At 39.1% G+C, this 19,652-nt stretch overlaps 1 protein-coding gene across 13 annotated transcripts in view; it reads left to right on the top strand.

Annotated features, from left to right (window-relative positions):
- EPB41L2 (erythrocyte membrane protein band 4.1 like 2) overlaps window positions 1-19,652 on the top strand; it is a 208,534-nt gene that overhangs the window by 148,200 nt on the left and 40,682 nt on the right. For all 13 annotated transcript variants that reach the window (XM_055535623.1, XM_055535621.1, XM_055535627.1 and 10 more), the window contains 5 exons: window positions 1,436-1,523; window positions 5,689-5,841; window positions 6,328-6,425; window positions 10,320-10,492; window positions 15,592-15,764. In XM_055535623.1, the coding sequence (XP_055391598.1) occupies window positions 1,436-1,523; window positions 5,689-5,841; window positions 6,328-6,425; window positions 10,320-10,492; window positions 15,592-15,764 (685 nt within the window). The remainder of the gene's footprint in view (window positions 1-1,435; window positions 1,524-5,688; window positions 5,842-6,327; window positions 6,426-10,319; window positions 10,493-15,591; window positions 15,765-19,652) is intronic.

The following is a 19,652-nucleotide window of genomic DNA, read 5'->3' as shown; positions in this document are numbered from 1 at the left end:
CTGAGATACCCTTTCATTGTCTTTATGACTATAATACAAGGAACTGTGCTCACGGGTCTAACTGTTTTCATTTATTAGAAAAATTTACATTTCCCTATGACATCTCCTTGCCCTATCCCAGTCTTCTCCCTTCATATACATGTGTGCACATGCACACACACACACACACACCCTTGACACAAACATATGTACTTGTTTGGCATTTATTATGCATTTCTTCTGCCTTTTAATTGTTTTTATCACCATATTTGTGAAAGCCAAGGAGATAATGAAGCATCAGGATTTGGATCAGAAATGTGAGTGGCAATGGACACAAAAGGAGTGAATCTACAGTTGGTTTCTCTGTCCACAGAAGATGACTTTGGTTTAGCTGAGGATTGTTGATTACTTAAATACCATGTTACACTTTGAGAATGTTTACATCTGTGTGAAAACAGATGGCTTTCTTAAGCACAAGTTTTTAAAACTCCCAGTAACCAAGTTCTAACTTGTCCCATATTGCAAAATTGAATTTTTCAAAAAATTTGATTGAAATGACTTGAAAGGAAATTTAAGAGATTAGAGGCTTTTAAAAAAACACCTTCACTGACTTGTCTTTAAAAAAATAAATGCAATATTTGACTTTAAATATTTTCTTATTAACTTTATTCCAATTTGGTTCAGTAGACATGTATCATATAATTTGAAACTGAAATATCAGGTGCTGAAATTCCATGGGGAATATGACGATTAATGGAAGCCTGCCTTCTAGGAGCTTAAGATTTGTTTAGTTGGGGTATGTCAGCTGTAAAATCAAGTACAGGTACTTCTGATCTTTAGTATGATCAATCCTAGTGAAATAAAATTTATGAGAGAATTTGTCTATTCAGAAAGACACAATGACTCTATATTCTTTTATTTTTAAAGTTAATTTATATTGTACCCATTACTGCTGGGGTTTTTTCCCTAGTAGAAAAAAAATGAAAGCAACTTTCTAAGATAAAAAGGGTGAGGGGTGGAGGGGCACCTCTTTGCAATGAGTAGGTTTCTAATGAGAATGCAAACAGCCGACTCATTGGAACAGACCCTGATGCTGGAAAAGATTGAGGGCAGGAGGAGAAGGGGGTGACAGAGGATGAGATGGTTGGATGGTATCACCAATGCAATGGACATGAACTTGGGCAAACTCCAGGAGATGGTGAGGGGCAAGGAGGCCTGGCATACTGCAGTCCATGGGGTCTTGAAGAGTTGGACATGACATGGTGACTGAACAACAACAAGAAAAAATTGCTGGAGGTTGAGGGTTGAGCCTTCTTACCTGTTTCTTTCTTGTCTGCACATTTAGCTGGACCAATCCCTTCATCCTAAACTCTAAGCTTATGTACTCCTTTCCCCATTTTGACTATATTTGCTTTGCATCCACCAATAAGATAATGTTGTTTGGTTTGATCCTTAGGGGCTTATCTCCAGCACAAGCTGATTCTCAGTTCCTAGAAAATGCCAAGAGGCTTTCCATGTACGGCGTTGACCTGCACCATGCCAAGGTACTGGGAGTGTGGCGGGGAGGTGCCTCTTCGTGGTCTGCTGGCTACAGTTCTGAGAGGGCTTCGGTTTTAAATGAACCCATTTCACTTTTAGCAAAGGCTACTCCTCCTCACCTGAGGGGCTCTGTAATAGTTCCTTGGGGTTTCTGGTTGTGGGGTGGGACCATTGATTCTCCCCCAATTCTTCCTTCTTTTCTCAATGTTATGAGTTGATCCCTCTTCATATATACTTACTATAAGACTCACCTGATCAGCCTTCTTTACTCCTCATCCTGTCTTTATTCTGTGTCCCAGCTTTTGCTCTGCCAAGTGCTGCCTCGTGTCTAAAAAAACATCTCCTACTTAATGATCCTAGTTTTCATGATCAGGTAGTAGGGAGAGTCGGGATGGAGAGTGGGGTTGGGGGTACAAAAGATAAGGTGAAAGATATATTTGGTTTTGAGCAATATGTCCAGAGTCAACTCAACATGAGACAGGAACCTATTGTCTGTTTTTAAAACACCCTGCCAATCCTTCCGTGTTAGGAAGTGCGGGTTATAGGAGTTACAGGATTTGAGAAATCTGTAGAAAAGCCCCTCACTCAGAGATATCCTCTCTCTCTTGGCCTCAGATTATTATTCTTGCTTTTGTGTTAATAGTACTTCATATTTGCAAAGAATTGCCTTTTCCTTTGTATCTTCCTTCATTCTTTAAATGTTTTTTGTTATTACGAGAGAAATACACATCATCATAGAAAATAGAGGTGAACAGAATATAAAAAGACTGAAATCGGTTTATGCAGAAACAAGCACTGTTAATATTTTTTTAAATTTTCTTGTTTTATTAAAAAAATCTGAGCAGTGTCACATTTTTAAAATGAGATTATACTATGAGTATTATTTTGTAATTTTTTTAACTTGTTCTTAGAAAACACTGCTCCATGTTAGTAAATAGTCTCTGACAGCAACATTTTTAACTGCTAAATGCTATATACTCTTAATTTTTAAAAGCACTTCCACATATACTATCTTATTTACGGTTTGGATGTTTTTATTTTTACAAAAACTACATAAAACAGAATGCAGATGGCTTGTTACACTAACTGGCTTGTTGCCTCCAGCCACATAGTGTAAAGTAGTCCCATCTGTGTGATGTCTGCTGATACATCCTGCTAAGAGGTGAAACAGATCTTTTCCACACTTAAGTGTCTTGTAGCTCATTTCTCTGTATCATGGGGGCAGGCAGAGTCAGCAGACACACAGAACTAAGGGAGGGAGGAAAGAGCAGATTTGGTATCCTAAAGGCCCCCAGAGCCCATGTCTCCTCTAACCCCTGTTATTCTTGTCACACGTGAATCTTCCATCTGCTGCTTTTGTTGATCATTAGTGAGAAACCAGTTTTTAGATGGTAATCCTGGAAGGTTTCCAGATTCTTGTTTTTGAAGTTAAGGAGAAGGGGAGGTCAGAGGATGAGATGGCTGGATGGCATCACCAACCTGATGGACATGAGTTTGAGCACGCACTGGGAGTCGGTAATGGACAGGGAAGCCTGGCGTGCTGCAGTCCATGGGGTCTCAAAGATTCAGACATGACTGAGCAACTGAACTGATGTTAGGAAAGTTAAAAAGTTACTGGTTTTGTTATAATTTCAGTTCTTAGTGGGTGGTTAGGAGTAGATCACTTTAGAAAAGTCAGAATAACATGCATTTATTCAATATATCATCTGGTGGACTTGTTAGATAATACCTGATGAGCAAGATATTTGTAGCTCATTGAAAAAAAAGTCTGTAGCAATTTAAAAACACTTTTCATGTAGTTTAAAGTTTTGTGTGTTTATACATTTTTTGTTGCCTTGAGATCATGTTTAAAAGTTTTTAATTAATATTTTATTGTCAAAAGAGTTTTTAATGGCACACTTATGTCAGGACAAGGTGAGGATGTTGAATGAAAGGGCTCTTGACAAAGACATGCGGAAACCACAAGAGTAGAATGATACCTGTGAGCTGCTGACAGCAGCTCTCCTAACCTTGCGGGTGTGGGTTGGTGAGGCAGAGAGTAGCTGTCAGAACCCAGGGGAGAGATCTGTGCGGAGAGGGCTTGACAGGAGCTGCGATTGTCGAGGACAGAGCCACCCTCATGCGACTACACAGGGAGGGAGTCTGGGTGTTAAAACCCCAGACCTTCCCAACTTCTTCCTCTCTGATCTTATCTGAGAACTTCCCATTGGCCGAACCCATTGGAAGTCAGTGGGCGTGGGATCCTGTTGATGTCCCTCATGGGGCGGCTTCCTGAGGCAGTAAGCACAGCGGATGGAAGGAAGGAAGGAAAGTGCTCCCTTTTTATTAGTTTATTTTATTGACTTTGTTGCTGAGTGGCAGAAGTCAACCATGGAGAACTAGGACTTTTTTCCCTTCAGCTTCTTTATCTGTAATTTCTGTTCATACAGATAGTGATAATTCTAAAACAATGTGTGGAACAATCAAAAATCAACTGATTAACTTGGATCCAGATTGTGTTTATTTTTAAGTCAGATAAAATAGCTTCAGTGTCCTGTTGAAAGATTACCTCACACTTGTGATGGCTTTGTTGAATGTTTCAAATGAAGGGTGCCTCCCTCTTCGTGCAGAGAACATGCTGTCTTGGGCACTCTTCCGGCCCGCTCCCTGTGGCCTTGGTCAGTGATATTTTGAGCAAATGCATCTTTTGTGTCTGGTGCCACGTTGCTTGGGTACCTGTGACTGGTTCACTCCAGCTTTCACTCTGTTCCTAGAGAGAACTGTGACTGTCTGGATATCGGTGAATAAAAGCACCTGATAGATGAGATTTTTAAACCTGTTCAGATGGTTTAATGTGATATTATTTATATACATGAATTACTCACACATCACAGCAGTGAATACAGTTGGCATCAGTTACCTAGCACTGTGGACTTCCCTGGTGGCTCGGAGGGTAAAGAATCTGCTTGCAGCGTGATTCAGTCCCTAGGTCGGAAAGATCCCCTGAAGAAAGGAATGGCTACCCACTCCAGTATTCTTACCTGGAGAATGCTGTGGACAGAGGACCCTGGCAGGCTTCAGTCCACGGGGTCACAAAGAGTTGGACACGACTGAGTGACTCACACACACACACACACACACACCCCCCTAGTATTGTACTTCTGTTTTTAAAAAACAGATAAAAATTACATTTAATTGTTCTCAGTAACAAGGCAGTTGAAATGTTACACATTTATTGACTTGAACCTAGACTGTATGAGGTTTGTTTTAGAATATTTTGTGAGAATTTTTCTGTTATTAATGATTTCTGAATATGTGAATATCTCTGAATGATATTTCATATCTTAAGTGAGATCTAGTTCTTCTCTTAAAGATCCTTGAGTATTATATATATTAGATCTTCCAGCACTACTTGAAATGTGAGGAGACAATTTTTTTTTTTACTTTTGTCTGTAAATTTATTTGATTTTTAAAAATGTCTTTCAGGCTGAAAATTATTCTAGATGGTTATCTTTTTCACATTAAAACACTGAGGGAAGAAAACAGTATTAATAAGTTTAAGAATAGTCTACCATCCTTTGAAATATGCCAGCTGAAGGAATGTTGTAATGAGAACTAGATGTCAGCACTTAAGAGTTATTGGAAAACTGCTTGAAAGAATTCAAAGATTTCAACACTGTCAGCCTAGAATAGAAACTGCGAGGTTAGTGTTTTGCAGAATATAGGCGTTATTTAACAGCCATTAGCTGGCATAGACCATCTGAGATAAATTTGCCCACAGTAAAATGGCTGACTGCACCTTAGGGCAGGCTGACACGCTGTCCGGAGCTGAAATAGCCTCTCACAAAACAAGTTTTATCTCCCTCGCTTCAGGATGTCTAAATCGAGGTCTGTTTCCTCCCTTTTGGGTTTTGCAGCCAAGCTCGAGAACATACGAGTTAGGCCTTTTGAAGAATGCTGCGTCCTGTAGTCATGTTGCTATACCTAAAATCTGGCCCCTCGAGTGAAGTATCTAGATTTAAGAGGTGTCATGTGTCTTACTGCTTCTGTTAACATGTGTTCTGTTGCCGAAATTGAAACACAGACCCGTTAGATGGGCATTCTTGATCATGGGTTGAGGGAGATTGTAGGTTTTCCAACCTGTGTAACTTCCACAGCTTTAATCATGGTCAAATGGCCTTCTCTTGGCAGGACTCGGAAGGCGTGGACATCAAGCTGGGTGTATGTGCTAATGGACTCCTCATCTACAAAGACAGGCTGAGAATCAATCGTTTCGCTTGGCCGAAAATCCTGAAAATCTCCTATAAGCGCAGTAACTTCTACATTAAAGTTAGGCCAGCAGAGGTAAGCAAAGGCACGTAGCCCTGGGCGTGTCTAACTGGGCTGTGTCAGTGTTCTCTTTTATGGCTGTGAGCTAGCAGAATTCTTTTCCATTGAGTTTTAAGAAAATGAACTATTATTTATTCCTCTGTGGTTAAAAAAAAAAAAAGTCAGCGTTTTGATGATAAACTTGCATATATATTCCTGTTCGTAAGAAAACCAGTATCAGCCACAATTTCACAGAAAAGAGAAAGTACTATGCGCCTGCCACACCATGGGGGTTCGTTTTTTTTTTGAATCAGCTAACTGGGCGAGATCCATGGATGGGCAGGTGGTAAGATGAATTTTAGTGGACATTAAAGGATAGCTGGTTTATGTCAGTGGTTGATATTTGCCTTTTTTTCAAGAGGAACAATTAGTTTTTAGTGCGATATCTGAGCCCATGATTTTTAGTAACTTCCACTCAGCTCTTAAGGAGACATGCTGATTTGTCTTATGGATTTATTCTAGCTGGAACAGTTCGAGAGCACCATTGGCTTTAAGCTGCCAAACCATCGGGCAGCAAAAAGGCTATGGAAGGTGTGTGTGGAACATCATACTTTCTACAGGTAATTTTGAGAAAACAGCTTGGGATTCATGTGAGCAGCTCTGGGTACCCTCGAGATCCGAGGCGGTGGCAGTGGATAGAGTGACAGACACAGCCACACCTTACGGTTCTGTGGGCTCCCCATTCGTGTGTCTGTTTCTCTCACCTGGCCGTGCTCCTCATGGCTTGGAACTGATCTTCTGCCATGGTCCAAAACTCCAGTTGCCCTTCCTTCTACCCTCCCGCCTTGGCTGTTCTTGGCTGTCACTCACCTTAGGTTTCACTTAATTGTTCTTACCAGTTCCCTCTGCTTTAACTTCTTCCCCAACGAAACCAGCTCTGGACCTGCCCCTTTGCTAGTTTGTCAGGAGTGTTCTAGCCCCCTTAGCCCTGGTCATTGTTGCACATCAGCCTCTAGTCTCCTGGCTCTGGGTTAATCCTGTGTTCTGATCTCATCATTTCTATTCCTGTGCTGCCACACAGTCCCTTCAGTAGCATAACTATTCTCATAGACGCACTCGCACAGCCCTGTGGATTGATGCTATTGCAGAGCGACCGTTGCCCACATTGGCTGGATCCTCAGGGCCGCCATCACAAATGTGCATGGTCTTCTTCGATCCCCTGCCCCACTGCTCAGATGCCCTCCATCATGGGGTATGCTGATAGTAGACACTGTGGGTCATGAGTGTTCTTGGTTTCATGATCTTCTCTTTTTGTGTTTAACTAAGCATCATTTCCCTCTCTTTCATTCATTCTTCTTTTCTTGTCTCAAGGAAGAGGAGTCATTCCTCTGCCTTGAGAGTATATATAGCCTGCATGAAACAAACTTAGAACTGTTTCTGGTATGTAATAATGTTTGTCACTCTTATCATTATTCTTAGTTTGGTAGCATAGTGTGCTGTTTACCTACTTTCAAGACTGCTCTAATACACTCATTTCAGAGGAGTCACATTACCACTGACTTAAGTCACCAAAAAATTCTCTTGGAGAAAACTCATAAATGCTTGTGTTCAGCCCTTTTTTGTTTTGTTTTGTTTTGATTTCTGTTTCTGTTTAATTGTAGCTTAATTGCTTAAAGATTTCTTTGTGATCAGGAAATTTATCTGTAAGCTAATACTTTGCGTATGTGGTCACAACTGTCAGTTAGTTGGGCAAGAAAGCCCTTTTATCCTCTGGTTAATGACTTTCCCCCTTTTGCATTATGACTTATATCTTATATTTCTTAGATTTAAAATATTTTTCTTATATTTCTTGGATTTATATTCTTTGCAAACTGGACATAAGAGAAAATGCTCAAATGGAGCTGCTCATTCTGGGAAGATGTGGCCTGTGGTTGAGTTACAGTCAGCAGAGGAGAACCTGCAGAGGCTGCCAGATAGTCCAGTCTCACCCTCCTCTTTGCCTCTAGTCTTTTTTTCTCCTTTTAAAATAATTTTATTTTATAGTGGCAGGGTCGCTTAACACATTTTAAGTATTATTACTGACTGTAGGTTCAATGGAGCTTTCCTCATAACTCAGCTGTTAAAGAATTCGCTTGCAACGCAGGAGACCCTGGTTCAATTCCTGGGTTGGGAAGATCCACTGGAAAAGGATAGGCTACCCACTCTAGTATTCTGGCCTGGAGAATTCCACGGACTGTATAGTTCATGGAGTTGCAAAGAGTTGGACATGACTGAGCAAATGTTATCCTATTTAGTTGAAAGTTTTTCCCTAGTGATTAACAACTCCCCATTGCCCCCTCTCCCACCCCCTGGGAACCACCATTCAAATCTTTGAGTCTGTGAATTTGACTATTTTGGATACCCCATATAGGCAGAATTGTGTAGTACTTGTCTTCTGTGTCTGGCTTGTTTCACCTTGGCATAATTTTCTCAAGGTCTATCCCTATTGTCACATATTGCAGACTTTCCTTCTTTTTTTTTTTAAGGATGAATAGTGTTCCATTTTATGTGTATCCTGTATTTCCTTTATCCATTTACTTATCAATGGATGGTTAGGTTGTTTCCACATCTTAATTATTGTGACCATTGCTATATTGAATATGGGAATGCTCATACCTCTTTGAGATCCTGATTTCAGTTCTTTTAGAAAAATACCCATGTGTGGGATTGATGAATCATGTGATATTTCTATTTTTAATTTTTTAAGGAGCCTCCCAACTGTCTTACACAGCTTCTGCATCATTTTGTATTTCTACCAACAGTATGCAGGGGTCCCGGCTTTTCCACATTCTCTCCAGCATCGGTTGTCTTTAGTTTAACAATTTTTGTGGAGCAGGGTGTATTTGCTTTGGGGTCATCAATGCATATTTCTCATTTGAGATATTTTTTAGAAATGTCTCTTTTTTTGTAGGTACTGGTCTCTCAGTACCTACAGAGCATACTTCATGAATAGATGATGAAAATAAATGCGATTTAGTCAATTTGTTTTTCAAGGAGAATGAACATTTGTTAATTACTGCACCGATGAGCTTGTCAATGACCCTTGTCTTTATACATAACTGCTTTCTTACATGCATTCTTTGACCATAGGTGGATTGCAAGGTAGGGAAACCTACCATATTCAGTCCATCAGAAGGCAGTGCATGATAAATGACCGCCTTTCTCACCTTGCCCCTGGTCCTCATGGTTGGTTTAGGCTTTCAGCGCCTCAGCTTCTTCCATGTAGAGAAAGAGAATACAGAGCACAGATAAGAGTTCATTTCCTGTCTAAATGTCTTAACATTCTGGCTTTCTAATTTAAGGATATAGAGCTTTTTCCAAAGTATAGTTTGAGGCACTGATGTCTTCAGATTTTGCTTTCTCAGCAGTATCATCTGTGTCTCCTTTGAAGATCTGTTGGCATAAAATGGATGTTCTCAAGAAACACTTCTGCCACCCCCAACGACAAGATTCAAGCCAAGAATGTATCAGTTCTTTTTTTCATCAGTTTCATTCTAACACGTTGTATTTCTGGGTTAATACTATTGAGAATTCTGAATCGATGGGAAGCCACCTCTTGAATTACTATATGTGGCTTTACCCTAGACTTGAATCTCTCTTCATTGCTTGTTAAGCACAAGATTTCTAAAAATTGAGCAGAAATGCCTGACATACTTGATACGGTAAAGAACCCTTTAAGAAATCACGCTTCTCTGGAGAATAATAAGAAAAATTTTGGTGGAGGTCTCCATATTCTGAAACTGTCAACTGAATTCTTCTTATTTAATACATTCTCCGAGAGCTCTGGGATTATCTGTTTTGTTAAAATGCTTTGCCAGCTTTTGATCAGGCAGTGAAAGCAAGATCATTTCGGTTGTATACCATATAAGATTGGCTCATTTACTAAAAATGTGTTTTCACATAAGTCTGGAAGTAGTTGACATCAGTAAAGTTTTACCTCATTCATTACGGACCCGGGGTTTAAGCAGTAGAATCGCACTGCCAATAAAGGATGTTAGTCATCTCTGCAGATCTGCTGTGTGCTTCACGGGAGAGCATCACTTGATGGAACAGATTCTTGAGTTAGATGTTCTTTCCCAGAGAAATAGACATAAATATTAAGAATTGCTAATGATAATGGATTGCTGCTTGGCACTTAAGGCTAGGAGCAAGAATTCAGGCATATGTGTTTATATAAATGATTTAAGTTAACACAAATAAATAACCTTTGGTACACACAAAGAACAGCTGCGTTTTTGCTCAGGTTGAGGAAAACATATTACTCATGAATACATGAATGAGGATTTATTCATCTTATCATGATCATAAAGCTCTGTATATAGGAGGGTTTATAAACAGTGTTCACTTTTATTAGTGTAAGCAGCATTTTTTGACCAAATAATCATACTTAATGAAGTGAGATATTAAATATATAGTTTCAAAGTTAAAAAAAATCCATGAAGTCTAATTTTGTTCCCCTTCCCCCACCTTCATAGGCTTGTGTCTCCAGAGCAGCCACCAAAGGCCAAGTTCTTGACCTTAGGGTCCAAATTCCGCTACAGTGGCCGTACACAGGCGCAGACCCGCCAGGCCAGCAGCCTGATTGACCGGCCGGCGCCACACTTCGAACGCACTTCTAGTAAACGGGTCTCCAGGAGTCTAGATGGAGGTAAACACATTTATTGTATTAGGATTCTGGATTCCAGTCGTCTTTTTCTAATCCAGTGGGATTAGAAAATATTGAACTAGTTATTAACAAGACGCCTAGAAATACCTAGAGGGATAGCCTCTAGATATTTTTTTTTTCCTGAGTAAATAAAATACTATTAATTACACTTACATGAAAATCATTTTATAGTGTTTTGAAGTTGTCGTTCTGAACCTAAATTTTCTTGGCACTGTCGAAACACACAGATGTTAGAGTTTATGATGAGATGTTGGACAGACTTCTTAATTGTGATGGATTTTATGTCACTTGATTTCTTGAACTTACTAATTAATGGCAAACTTGGGTTTTTGGAGCAGCAGCAGCAGCATATATAGACCCTTTATTCAAAGGAATGCAAAACTTCATTGCATCATCACAGTTTTAGGTTTAAAAACTCTTATTAAAGCTTAACAGACATTCTAGCATATTGGAAACCATTCACAGCTTCAAGGATTATTTAAAGTACAGTGTTCTAACAACAAGAAAGGAAATATGTGTTCATCTGTTCTTACACCCCAGGAGAGACATTTACAAATTTGTATACATTTTTTCTATTCGAATTCTAATTAGCTACATATTTGTAGTTTTTAAATAAATTTTACATGGAAAAAAATTGATGTTGCTTCCCCTCATTTTACGTATATATATATCTTATTACCCTAATTTTGGGTTAATAGCAGGTTTTCTATAAAAGAGCTGAGGTTTTTTTTTTTTTTTTTTTTTTTTAAAGATATTTAAAAAATTTTTTTCCTTTCTACCTACTAGCAAGTAACTGGTGTGAATGCTTTTCTACCAAAAGTAGTTTCCCAACATTTTTTGGTTGCTTAATCTCAAAACATATATGCAAAAGATCCTTTAATGTTGAATTGGATAAGTTCTATTTTACTGCTGTTTATCAGCAAAAACCTATTTTTCATTGTTATTAATATTGCTGTTAATCATTCTGAAATACAAACTTGAATGGCTTATGTTTCATATAATTAGCTAAAGCAGGCTGGATATGCTAATAGATAAAAAATCTCTCATTAAGTGAAGCATTGACATTCATTGCCTTAGATCTATTTTTCCTGGAATAAACTTAGGAAACAGATCTGGGCAGACACACAGAAATAGTTAATAATATTTGTTGGTGGGCATTTTGGTATATGTAGTTACTGAATTTTCTGGAGAATCTTTCATATAATTTATGAGGCCACAGAAAAAATGTGCAACAGGATCATAAATTGTGGTTTGAATAAATGTTCACATCCCCAAATGTAGTGATTTACATTTAATGAATTATTGCTGTATGATAGTTGTCAGAGTATCTTTCAGCTCATCAACAACTGAGCACTTTTTTCCAAGTAAATCCGAAGAATGTGCCCGCTTGTGTAAATATTTCACAAGCCTTGCCTCTTGCCACAGAGAATTTATACAAGTGCTGAATAAATGCGATCAGTGTTATTTCATGCCTTGAGAGAAATCACTCCTCTTTCTGTAACACTGTCTGTTTCAGCCTTTGTTTTCGAACTATGAGGTTTTTATAACTCATATGTTGTGAGTTTTTAGAGTTTAAAAAGAGCAGTAAAGCAATGCCTTTTCTTGGAGGTATATAAACTGTGCTCAAGGAAATCCACCATCTTGTATGGGCAGTTAGCACAGTGGGTTATAGTGGGTCTGTATCTGAAAACAATGATTTTCACAAGTAAAAGCAACAAACATGGCACAGTAATCCATTATTTTTCCTTTTGTGTTTTGGACACTGTAATTCATCAGATGGGCAAGTCATCAAAAGGATTATTGTGTTATTGTGAAAAATAGGAGGCTTTTCATGCCAATACATGACCAGACAGCTAGGGAACTATTTGGTGAGGGCTTATGTTCTTTTTTTTTCCCTTCAGAGCAAAGCTAGGCTGTAACCTGGTACTGAGCTTTATTTTCCCCACCACACCATCAATATACCTTTTTTGTTGTTGTTATTTACATGTATTGTAGTTTCTTTTTTCTGTTTTTAAACAGACTATTTAGATATATAAATATTCTTCAATTTAAGGCTTGACAAATTAAAATAAATTTACTAGTGATTACATTGATTTTTACTTTCTGTGTGATATCTAAAGATCAAATATCAAATAAAAATCAACCTAGATAGCTATTTTAGAACAGTGAGATTCCAGGATTGCACAATAAACCCTGAAATGAGACAAATCAGTCATTGAGAGTGCTAACACCCAGGATGTATGTGAGAACAGGGAACTCGTGATTTCCCGAAAGTGGAAAGTGTAATCAAGGACATTACAGACAGGGTAAGGCCTGTCTGAGGAAGAACCATTTGGGTTGAGACTTAAGGGATGAGAAAGAGTAGAACAGGAGATAAAGATTCCTGGTAGCACTAGTAGCAGTAGCAAGTCTGAAGGTCATAAGTTCTGGGACAGCTTGATACATTGCAAGAACAGAAGGAAGGCAAATGTAGTCCGAGCTGATTAGTGATGGGGCGAGGTAGGCTGGGAACAGATCACACAGGACCTTGCAGGCTATTGTGGGGAATGTGGTTTTTATTCTAGGGAACCACTGAAGACTGTATGTGTTCATATGTACACATGTGTGTACACTTGTGCCAGCGCATAAGTGTACAGGTCAGTTCAGTCACTCAGTTGTGTCCAACTCTTTGCGACCCCATGGACTGCAGCACACCAGGATCCCTGTCCATCACCAACTCCCAGAGCTTACTCAAACTCACGTTCATTGAGTCAGTGATGCCATCCAACTGTCTCATCCTCTGTCATCCCCTTCTCCTCCTGCCTTCAGTCTTTCCCAGCATCAGAGTCTTTTCCAATGAGTCAGTTCTTCACATCAAAAGTATTGGAGTTTCAACTTCAGCATCAGTCCTTCCAATGAATATTCAGGGCTAATTTTCTTTAGGACGGACTGGTTGAATCTCCTTGCGGTCCAAAGGACTCTCAAGAGTCTTCTCCAACACCACAGTTCAAAAGCATCAGTTCTTCAGGGCTCAGGTTTCTTTATGGTCCAACTCTCACATCTATACATGACTACTGGAAAAACCATAGCTTTGACTAGAGGGACCTTTGTCAGCAAAGTAACGTCTCTGCTTTTTAATACTGTCTAGATTGGTCATAGCTTTTCTTCCAAGGAGCAAGCATCTTTGAATTTCATGACTGCAGTCCCCATCTGCAGTGATTTTGGAGCCCAAGAAAATAAAAGTCTCTCACTGTTGACATTGTTTCTTTGGCATGCTCTGAAGCGTACAGTGCTGTCTTTTAAAAAAAAACAGTCACTTGATTAATGCCGTGTCTAGAACAATTGGAGAGGATGAGGAAGGAAGCTCAGGCCGACTGATTAGGCATAGTCCTGGTGAGAGTCATGGTGGTTTTGTCTCAGATGGTGGTAGACCAATTAGCTATTTGGCACTGTAGGTTCAGCTCCTTGGGCTTATAATCTCAGGGTTCTACAAAGGTGTAAGACCTGACAAAAGTTAATAGCAGCAAACTGAAGTCAGTAACTAATTAATAAAAGTATGCAGTGTCAACATCTTGCCAACTTCATTATGTAACTTTAAATTTGATATTCATTAAAATTTGATATCATTGCATTTAAAACCATTTCTAGGTCAGAGTTTCTCATTTTTCAGTAAGTTTCTGAGTATGCATAATGAGTGCTTAGGGACCATAATCTTAAGTTAAAGTTAAAAACTCAAGCCATATACTTTTCAAGGAAGAATTATTAAAATCTTTTTAAAAGTTAAAAAAAACTCTAGAAAATAATTATACTTTATGTATGATGTGAATTTGTTTTAATGTTTAATTGGATTTGGTATAGGCTTTCCAAAATATGAGTGTTTAAAAAACCATGAAACTCTTAAAAGGTACCTGAATGGTAAAATAGAGATGGAAGGAAATTTGCCATGTTTAGAAATACATACAAGGACTCTATTGGACATACTGGTTGTTGAGGGGTAAAGGAAAAGACTTCCAGGTTTCTGACTTCAGTAATTTGGTGAAAGGTGAGACTAGAAAAGAAGGAAGTTTGGACAGGGTGTGTGAGGGGTATGGATTAAGAGGCTTCTTGTAACACATGAGTTAGGGGTCTAGAGGTTGCCCAAGTTCAGTATGGTGGGTCCCACACAGTCCTGCTCTTCAAGAGCTTGCAGCCTAAAGGCCTGTCTTTATTGTGCTTCCCTGGGAGCCTGGAACCAGAGCCAACCATGCTGTTGTCAGGAAGATGCTTTTTATGCAGGTGAAATAACTGCAGTGGTTGTCCCACTCTTTAGGGGAGAAACTAAAGAGAGAGAGAGGCTTTTGCCAGTTGCTGCTCGCTTGGCCTTGTTGAGATCTGAGGCCATCTTGGGTTGCTCTGCCATATGACAGAAATGTCAACACGGTACATGTTCCTGCCCATCTGTATGATAGATGAAGGGACCCAAAAGGCCAGATTTGCTAAGATTTGCAGAAGGTTTCTATGTATTAGGCTTGCTGCAGGTCAAGTTGAGGCATTCAGAAGGGAGGTTAGAAAAATAAAAAACAGTAAACATAAATACAGAAGTTAAATCCCTAAAATCTACCTTTCCTGTCGTGTCACAATTTTGACTAGTGTTCTAATTAAAGGTTCCTTTATGGAGGAATTATTAAAACTTATTAAAGCAGACCATTTTAATAACTAGGTAATTATTTGTTGCAATAGATAGATTCAGAAATAAGTGCAGGCAAGATTAAAGAAACCCCAGAGAACTGAAGTACTGGTCACATTGTTAATTCTGCTGTACTTCCCTAACTCTGGTGTTTCATCTGGTCTTAGAGCTCCTCCTACTGGCCACTTCCATGATCAGTATCTCTCCTTCAAATATCTGTGACTTGAGAGATTTAATGGGTTACAATTCAGAGTTTTTTTGTTTTTGTTTTTTAAGTATAATCGTGAGTTTATTTGATTTGTTATTTTCATGACCAAAGAATCTTCCGGTTTCTATTAATTGTCTGTAAGCTGCCTATTTATCTGGAAAGGGAGGTTTTCATAACATTTTCTTGTTTAAACATCCTAACGTGATCCCTATAATCACTCGTCACTAGCTCCGATTGATGCTGTGGACCAAAGTCTTATGAAGGATTTTCCTGGCCCTGCTGGGGAGGTTTCAGCACCAGGCCCTGGAGTTGTGAGCGCTGCCGTGGTACAAGATGGTGATGGCAGAAGGGACCTGAGAAGCCCAGCTAAAGTCCCGCATATGCCGCTCATTGAAGGAAAGGTATGGTGAATTAGTGGAATATATGGTTTTAAATGTGTACTTAGATCAGAGGCTGTCTATTGCATTTGTTTCAGAACTCAAGTATCATTTAAAACCAGTCATTGTATTTTCTCTGTTGATAAAAATTTCCACCTTTCATATGTGTGTAGACTCTTGCTGTTTTAGACTGAGTCTCTAACCTTTTTCTGGTTGTTGTTCAAAGCAAAATATTTCAACATAAATTACTTTAATCCAAGTAAGTAATTTATTGACCTTTTGTCCATCTTTATAATCATCCTATTTCATTAAGCCCCCCAATTATAAAAGCTATGATTTGAAATTCATATTTGGTTTGTTTCAAGTAAATTTTAAGATGTAGCCTATGTCTTGATAATTTTATTATGATATTGACTTGAATATTTTGAAATGAAGAAAGACGGTCTTTATGGTTTTTCATTAATAGTCTGTTACTGAAGAAGAAATTCTTAAGCAAAAAGTAATTGTTTTGTGAATACTGTGTGAGAAGATGGTGTGTGGCTTTCGGTCTTATTTGGTGTATGTGCCATAATGCATGGAGAAGTAACCTATATTGAGTTTTCAGACTTGTTTGGGTTATTTTATATTACCATGGGAAGTGTAAGTATAGTCACTTAGAAGTTGATCTGAAGTGGCTTTGAGTCCTTCAGCTCTCTTTTCCATATCCCACAGAGAAACTTTTGAATAGGTAACATTGGAAGTAAACATGAAAAAGAAATAAAATCATCCTGTGGGTTTATAATATTTCCAGAAATTTAACTTTGAAAATTTATAATGTTTTCAAAATTTTAACATTGAAAATTTTAAAGATGTGTAGCATGAATTTATAAAGAACCTGCTCGAGGAGCTAACTGCCAGGGTCCCAGGGATTCCTGCAGTGATAGCTCCCAACCCCAGTGGAGAGAAGGGCTCAGGCGCCATGGGGGCCCTTCCTTATGCGCAGGGACAAGTGCCTCAGGTAGAGCGAGCCATGAAATCCTTTTCATTGCTTTGTTAAAAAATCTTTAACTATCATCTTCTACAAAGGATTTGGTTAAAAATTAACTAAAAATAACAGATATCACATCAAACAATATCCATCAATAACTTAATAGTTGTCAGGAGAGTTTATGATTATGCTACCAACTCATTGGAAAAGACCCTGATGCTGGGAAAGATGGAAGGCAGGAGGAGAAAGGGGTGACAGAGGATAAGATGGTTGGATGGCATCACCGACTCAATGGACATGAGTTTTAGCAAACTCCGGGAGATAGTGAAGGGCAGGAAAGCCTGGCGTGCTGCAGTCTGCGGAGTCTCAATGAGTCAGACACGACTTAGCGACTGAACAACACCAACACGCTACCAGTGTACCCAGTAGAGTGGCTACTTCCATCAGAAACGGGAGAGCTCAGCATCACGGGAAGCCTCTGTTCCATTCTGCATAGTTAATATGATACAAAAGAAAAGTTTTCTTAACTTCCGAGGGAAATTCTGCCTGTTTTTGGCAAATGACTCAGTGTGCCTTTTCACTGATACGTTCACTGTTTGGCAGCAACCAGGTTTAAAAATAATAATGCTATCTGAGTTTCATAGGATCCATTTGCAACCAGTCAGGAAATACTAATTGAATCAGGCTATACCTGTTAAGTTGTATGTGATGAAAGTAGTCCAGTTTTCCTCTTTTAAAAATGGATCATTTAATTAGTTTTCTAATGATACTGTTAATACAATCATTACTTCTGAGTAAAAGTTTTCACTAACTTTCTTCTTCTCTCCTCTTTCATTCTTTTACCTTTGGTTCTCCTTTGATTGTATCCGCTGTGTAACTTCACATTCAACCATGGGTTTGCTTTTGAGGACAGCCTATTTCCTTGTGCCCACCTTCACCACTCATCCGCTGTGCTTCATCTCTTTCCCCAAACCTGTTGCCAGTCCCTGAAATAGACTTCCTTTCTGACATTTCAGAGGAAGACCCCTTTGGGGAGGCCGATCGTATCACTCTGGACAGCTTAGAGTGCCTTTACGCAGGCGAGACGTCAGAGCAGGGGCCCTGTGATCCTGGCTTGGGTCCTCTTGAAGCCCGTCCTGAGCCTGACTGCCCCCCTGCACCTGAGAAGCCTCTAAAAGAGGCTGACCACACGGATTCTGAGTGTGGGTCCTTCTCCTTCAGTTTCTGCAGGTGCTTTCTGCCTCGTTTCCCCTCGCTCCTCGATGACAATGGGTACCTTGCCTTCCCCAGCCTCCCCAAGGTCTGGGTCTCCTTCCTCCCCGCAGATGTCCGGCATTACATTCCCATCACCTCCCCTTCATTCTTCCTCTCTCTCATCCTCATCTTTGGGCTCCTTCTCTCTGCTTCTCAGTCAGTGCCTTTTTCTCTCACCTTTTCCCTTCCTCTGGCTCTATCCCTCTGCTATCTGGAGGCGAAAGCTGCCTCCCTGACTGTTTCTTATGACTGTGACTTGAGTGACAAAACAGAGGAAGAGGAAGCAGTTACTGGCTCTCCTCCATAAGCTTTAAATCTGTGTGGGCAACAAAGCTCCACTTCATCTAATACCCTTCCTAATGTAGAGTGTAAACATGTGCATAAATCTCATCATGGGTTGCCCTCAAAACGTATGGTCTGCACACTTTCATACACACACACAGCTTTAGTGCATGAGAAATAAGTGTAATTAAGCATTTCCACTCACTGATATTCATTGACTAGGTCCACACATTCTACGTTGAGTGCAAAGTTATAGGTTTTAAAAATAAATATCTGAACCATACTAGGCCACAAAAAAAGGAGAGGGGGCCCTTCATTGCCCTTAACGGTCTGATTTGGGTCTATCCATTTTGCACATACATGTGAATGCTGTTCCTTTAGGACGGAAACTTTATTTTGGTATAGAACTTCGAATACAGTGGACATAACTGATCGATATGTATTAGTAGAATTCCTTAGTGTTACTATTTCACTGTTAGAAAGCCAAGCTTGTTCTTCACTTAGGAGAATGCACCTGTGACAGTTACTCCTGATGTGTGTGGGTCTAATCTCAGAACCTCTTTATCTCCCTATTATTGTAGCATTTGGGACCCAGATGAAGTTCATGTAGTTTATTTTCTTTTACTTTTTCTTTTTTTTTTTTTTTTTTACTCAAAATCATATCTGAGAGTCACTGTCAGGTATTTTTAAGGAAGATACTCTTCTGTTATCTTTAAAAAATACTTATAAAAAATGAACCTCAGCGTTTTGAAAATTTAGACTCTGTAGCCCTAAGGTTGGGTGAGACCTCTTAGTGTCCTTTTATTTAAAATTAAGTATCTGGTTTGAGGATTTCTGCCCCTTATAAGGCTACCTCTGCAGTACTAAGCTGTGCTCACATGTGCAGTAGTTTTTTTTTTTTTATTGTTTTGCTAAATGTGGTCTGGGGACCTAGGGTCCCATATCCTGTAGGTACTATTCCTACATAGAATAAATCACAAAATTTAGAGCAAACCTAAGGAAAAATGTGAAGATAATTAAGCATAGGGGGAGAATCCATGATTCCTAAAGGTTACCCAAGGGATGCCAAAGATTAACATTTTAGAGAAATGTTGACCAAGGAATTAGAAGATTATTCTTAACAAATTGTTGAGCGGTTGAATTCTCTTTTTCCCTCTTGATCAGAAGATACTCTGAGTTCCTGGTTTACCTCTCAAAAATGCTTGAATGGTTAAAAAAAAAAAAGCACAGTAAAGAAGAAAAATAATGTATATGATCCTGCTCTAAATCAGGATGTGAAGGTTAAACTATTTTCCTTTGGTATCTGAATCAATATTTTTCTTTTACGCTATTCCCTTCCATGAGTCAGTAGTCATCAGTGTTTCTGTTAGTTTCAAATACACAGATTTATTCTTTGGATCATTAGATAA

Source organism: Bubalus kerabau, chromosome 9 (genome assembly GCF_029407905.1).
Source record: "Bubalus kerabau isolate K-KA32 ecotype Philippines breed swamp buffalo chromosome 9, PCC_UOA_SB_1v2, whole genome shotgun sequence".
In the NCBI taxonomy this organism is placed as follows: Eukaryota; Metazoa; Chordata; class Mammalia; order Artiodactyla; family Bovidae; genus Bubalus; species Bubalus kerabau.
Note: the sequence above shows the minus strand (reverse complement) of the source record. Positions and strands in the feature narration are given on the sequence as shown.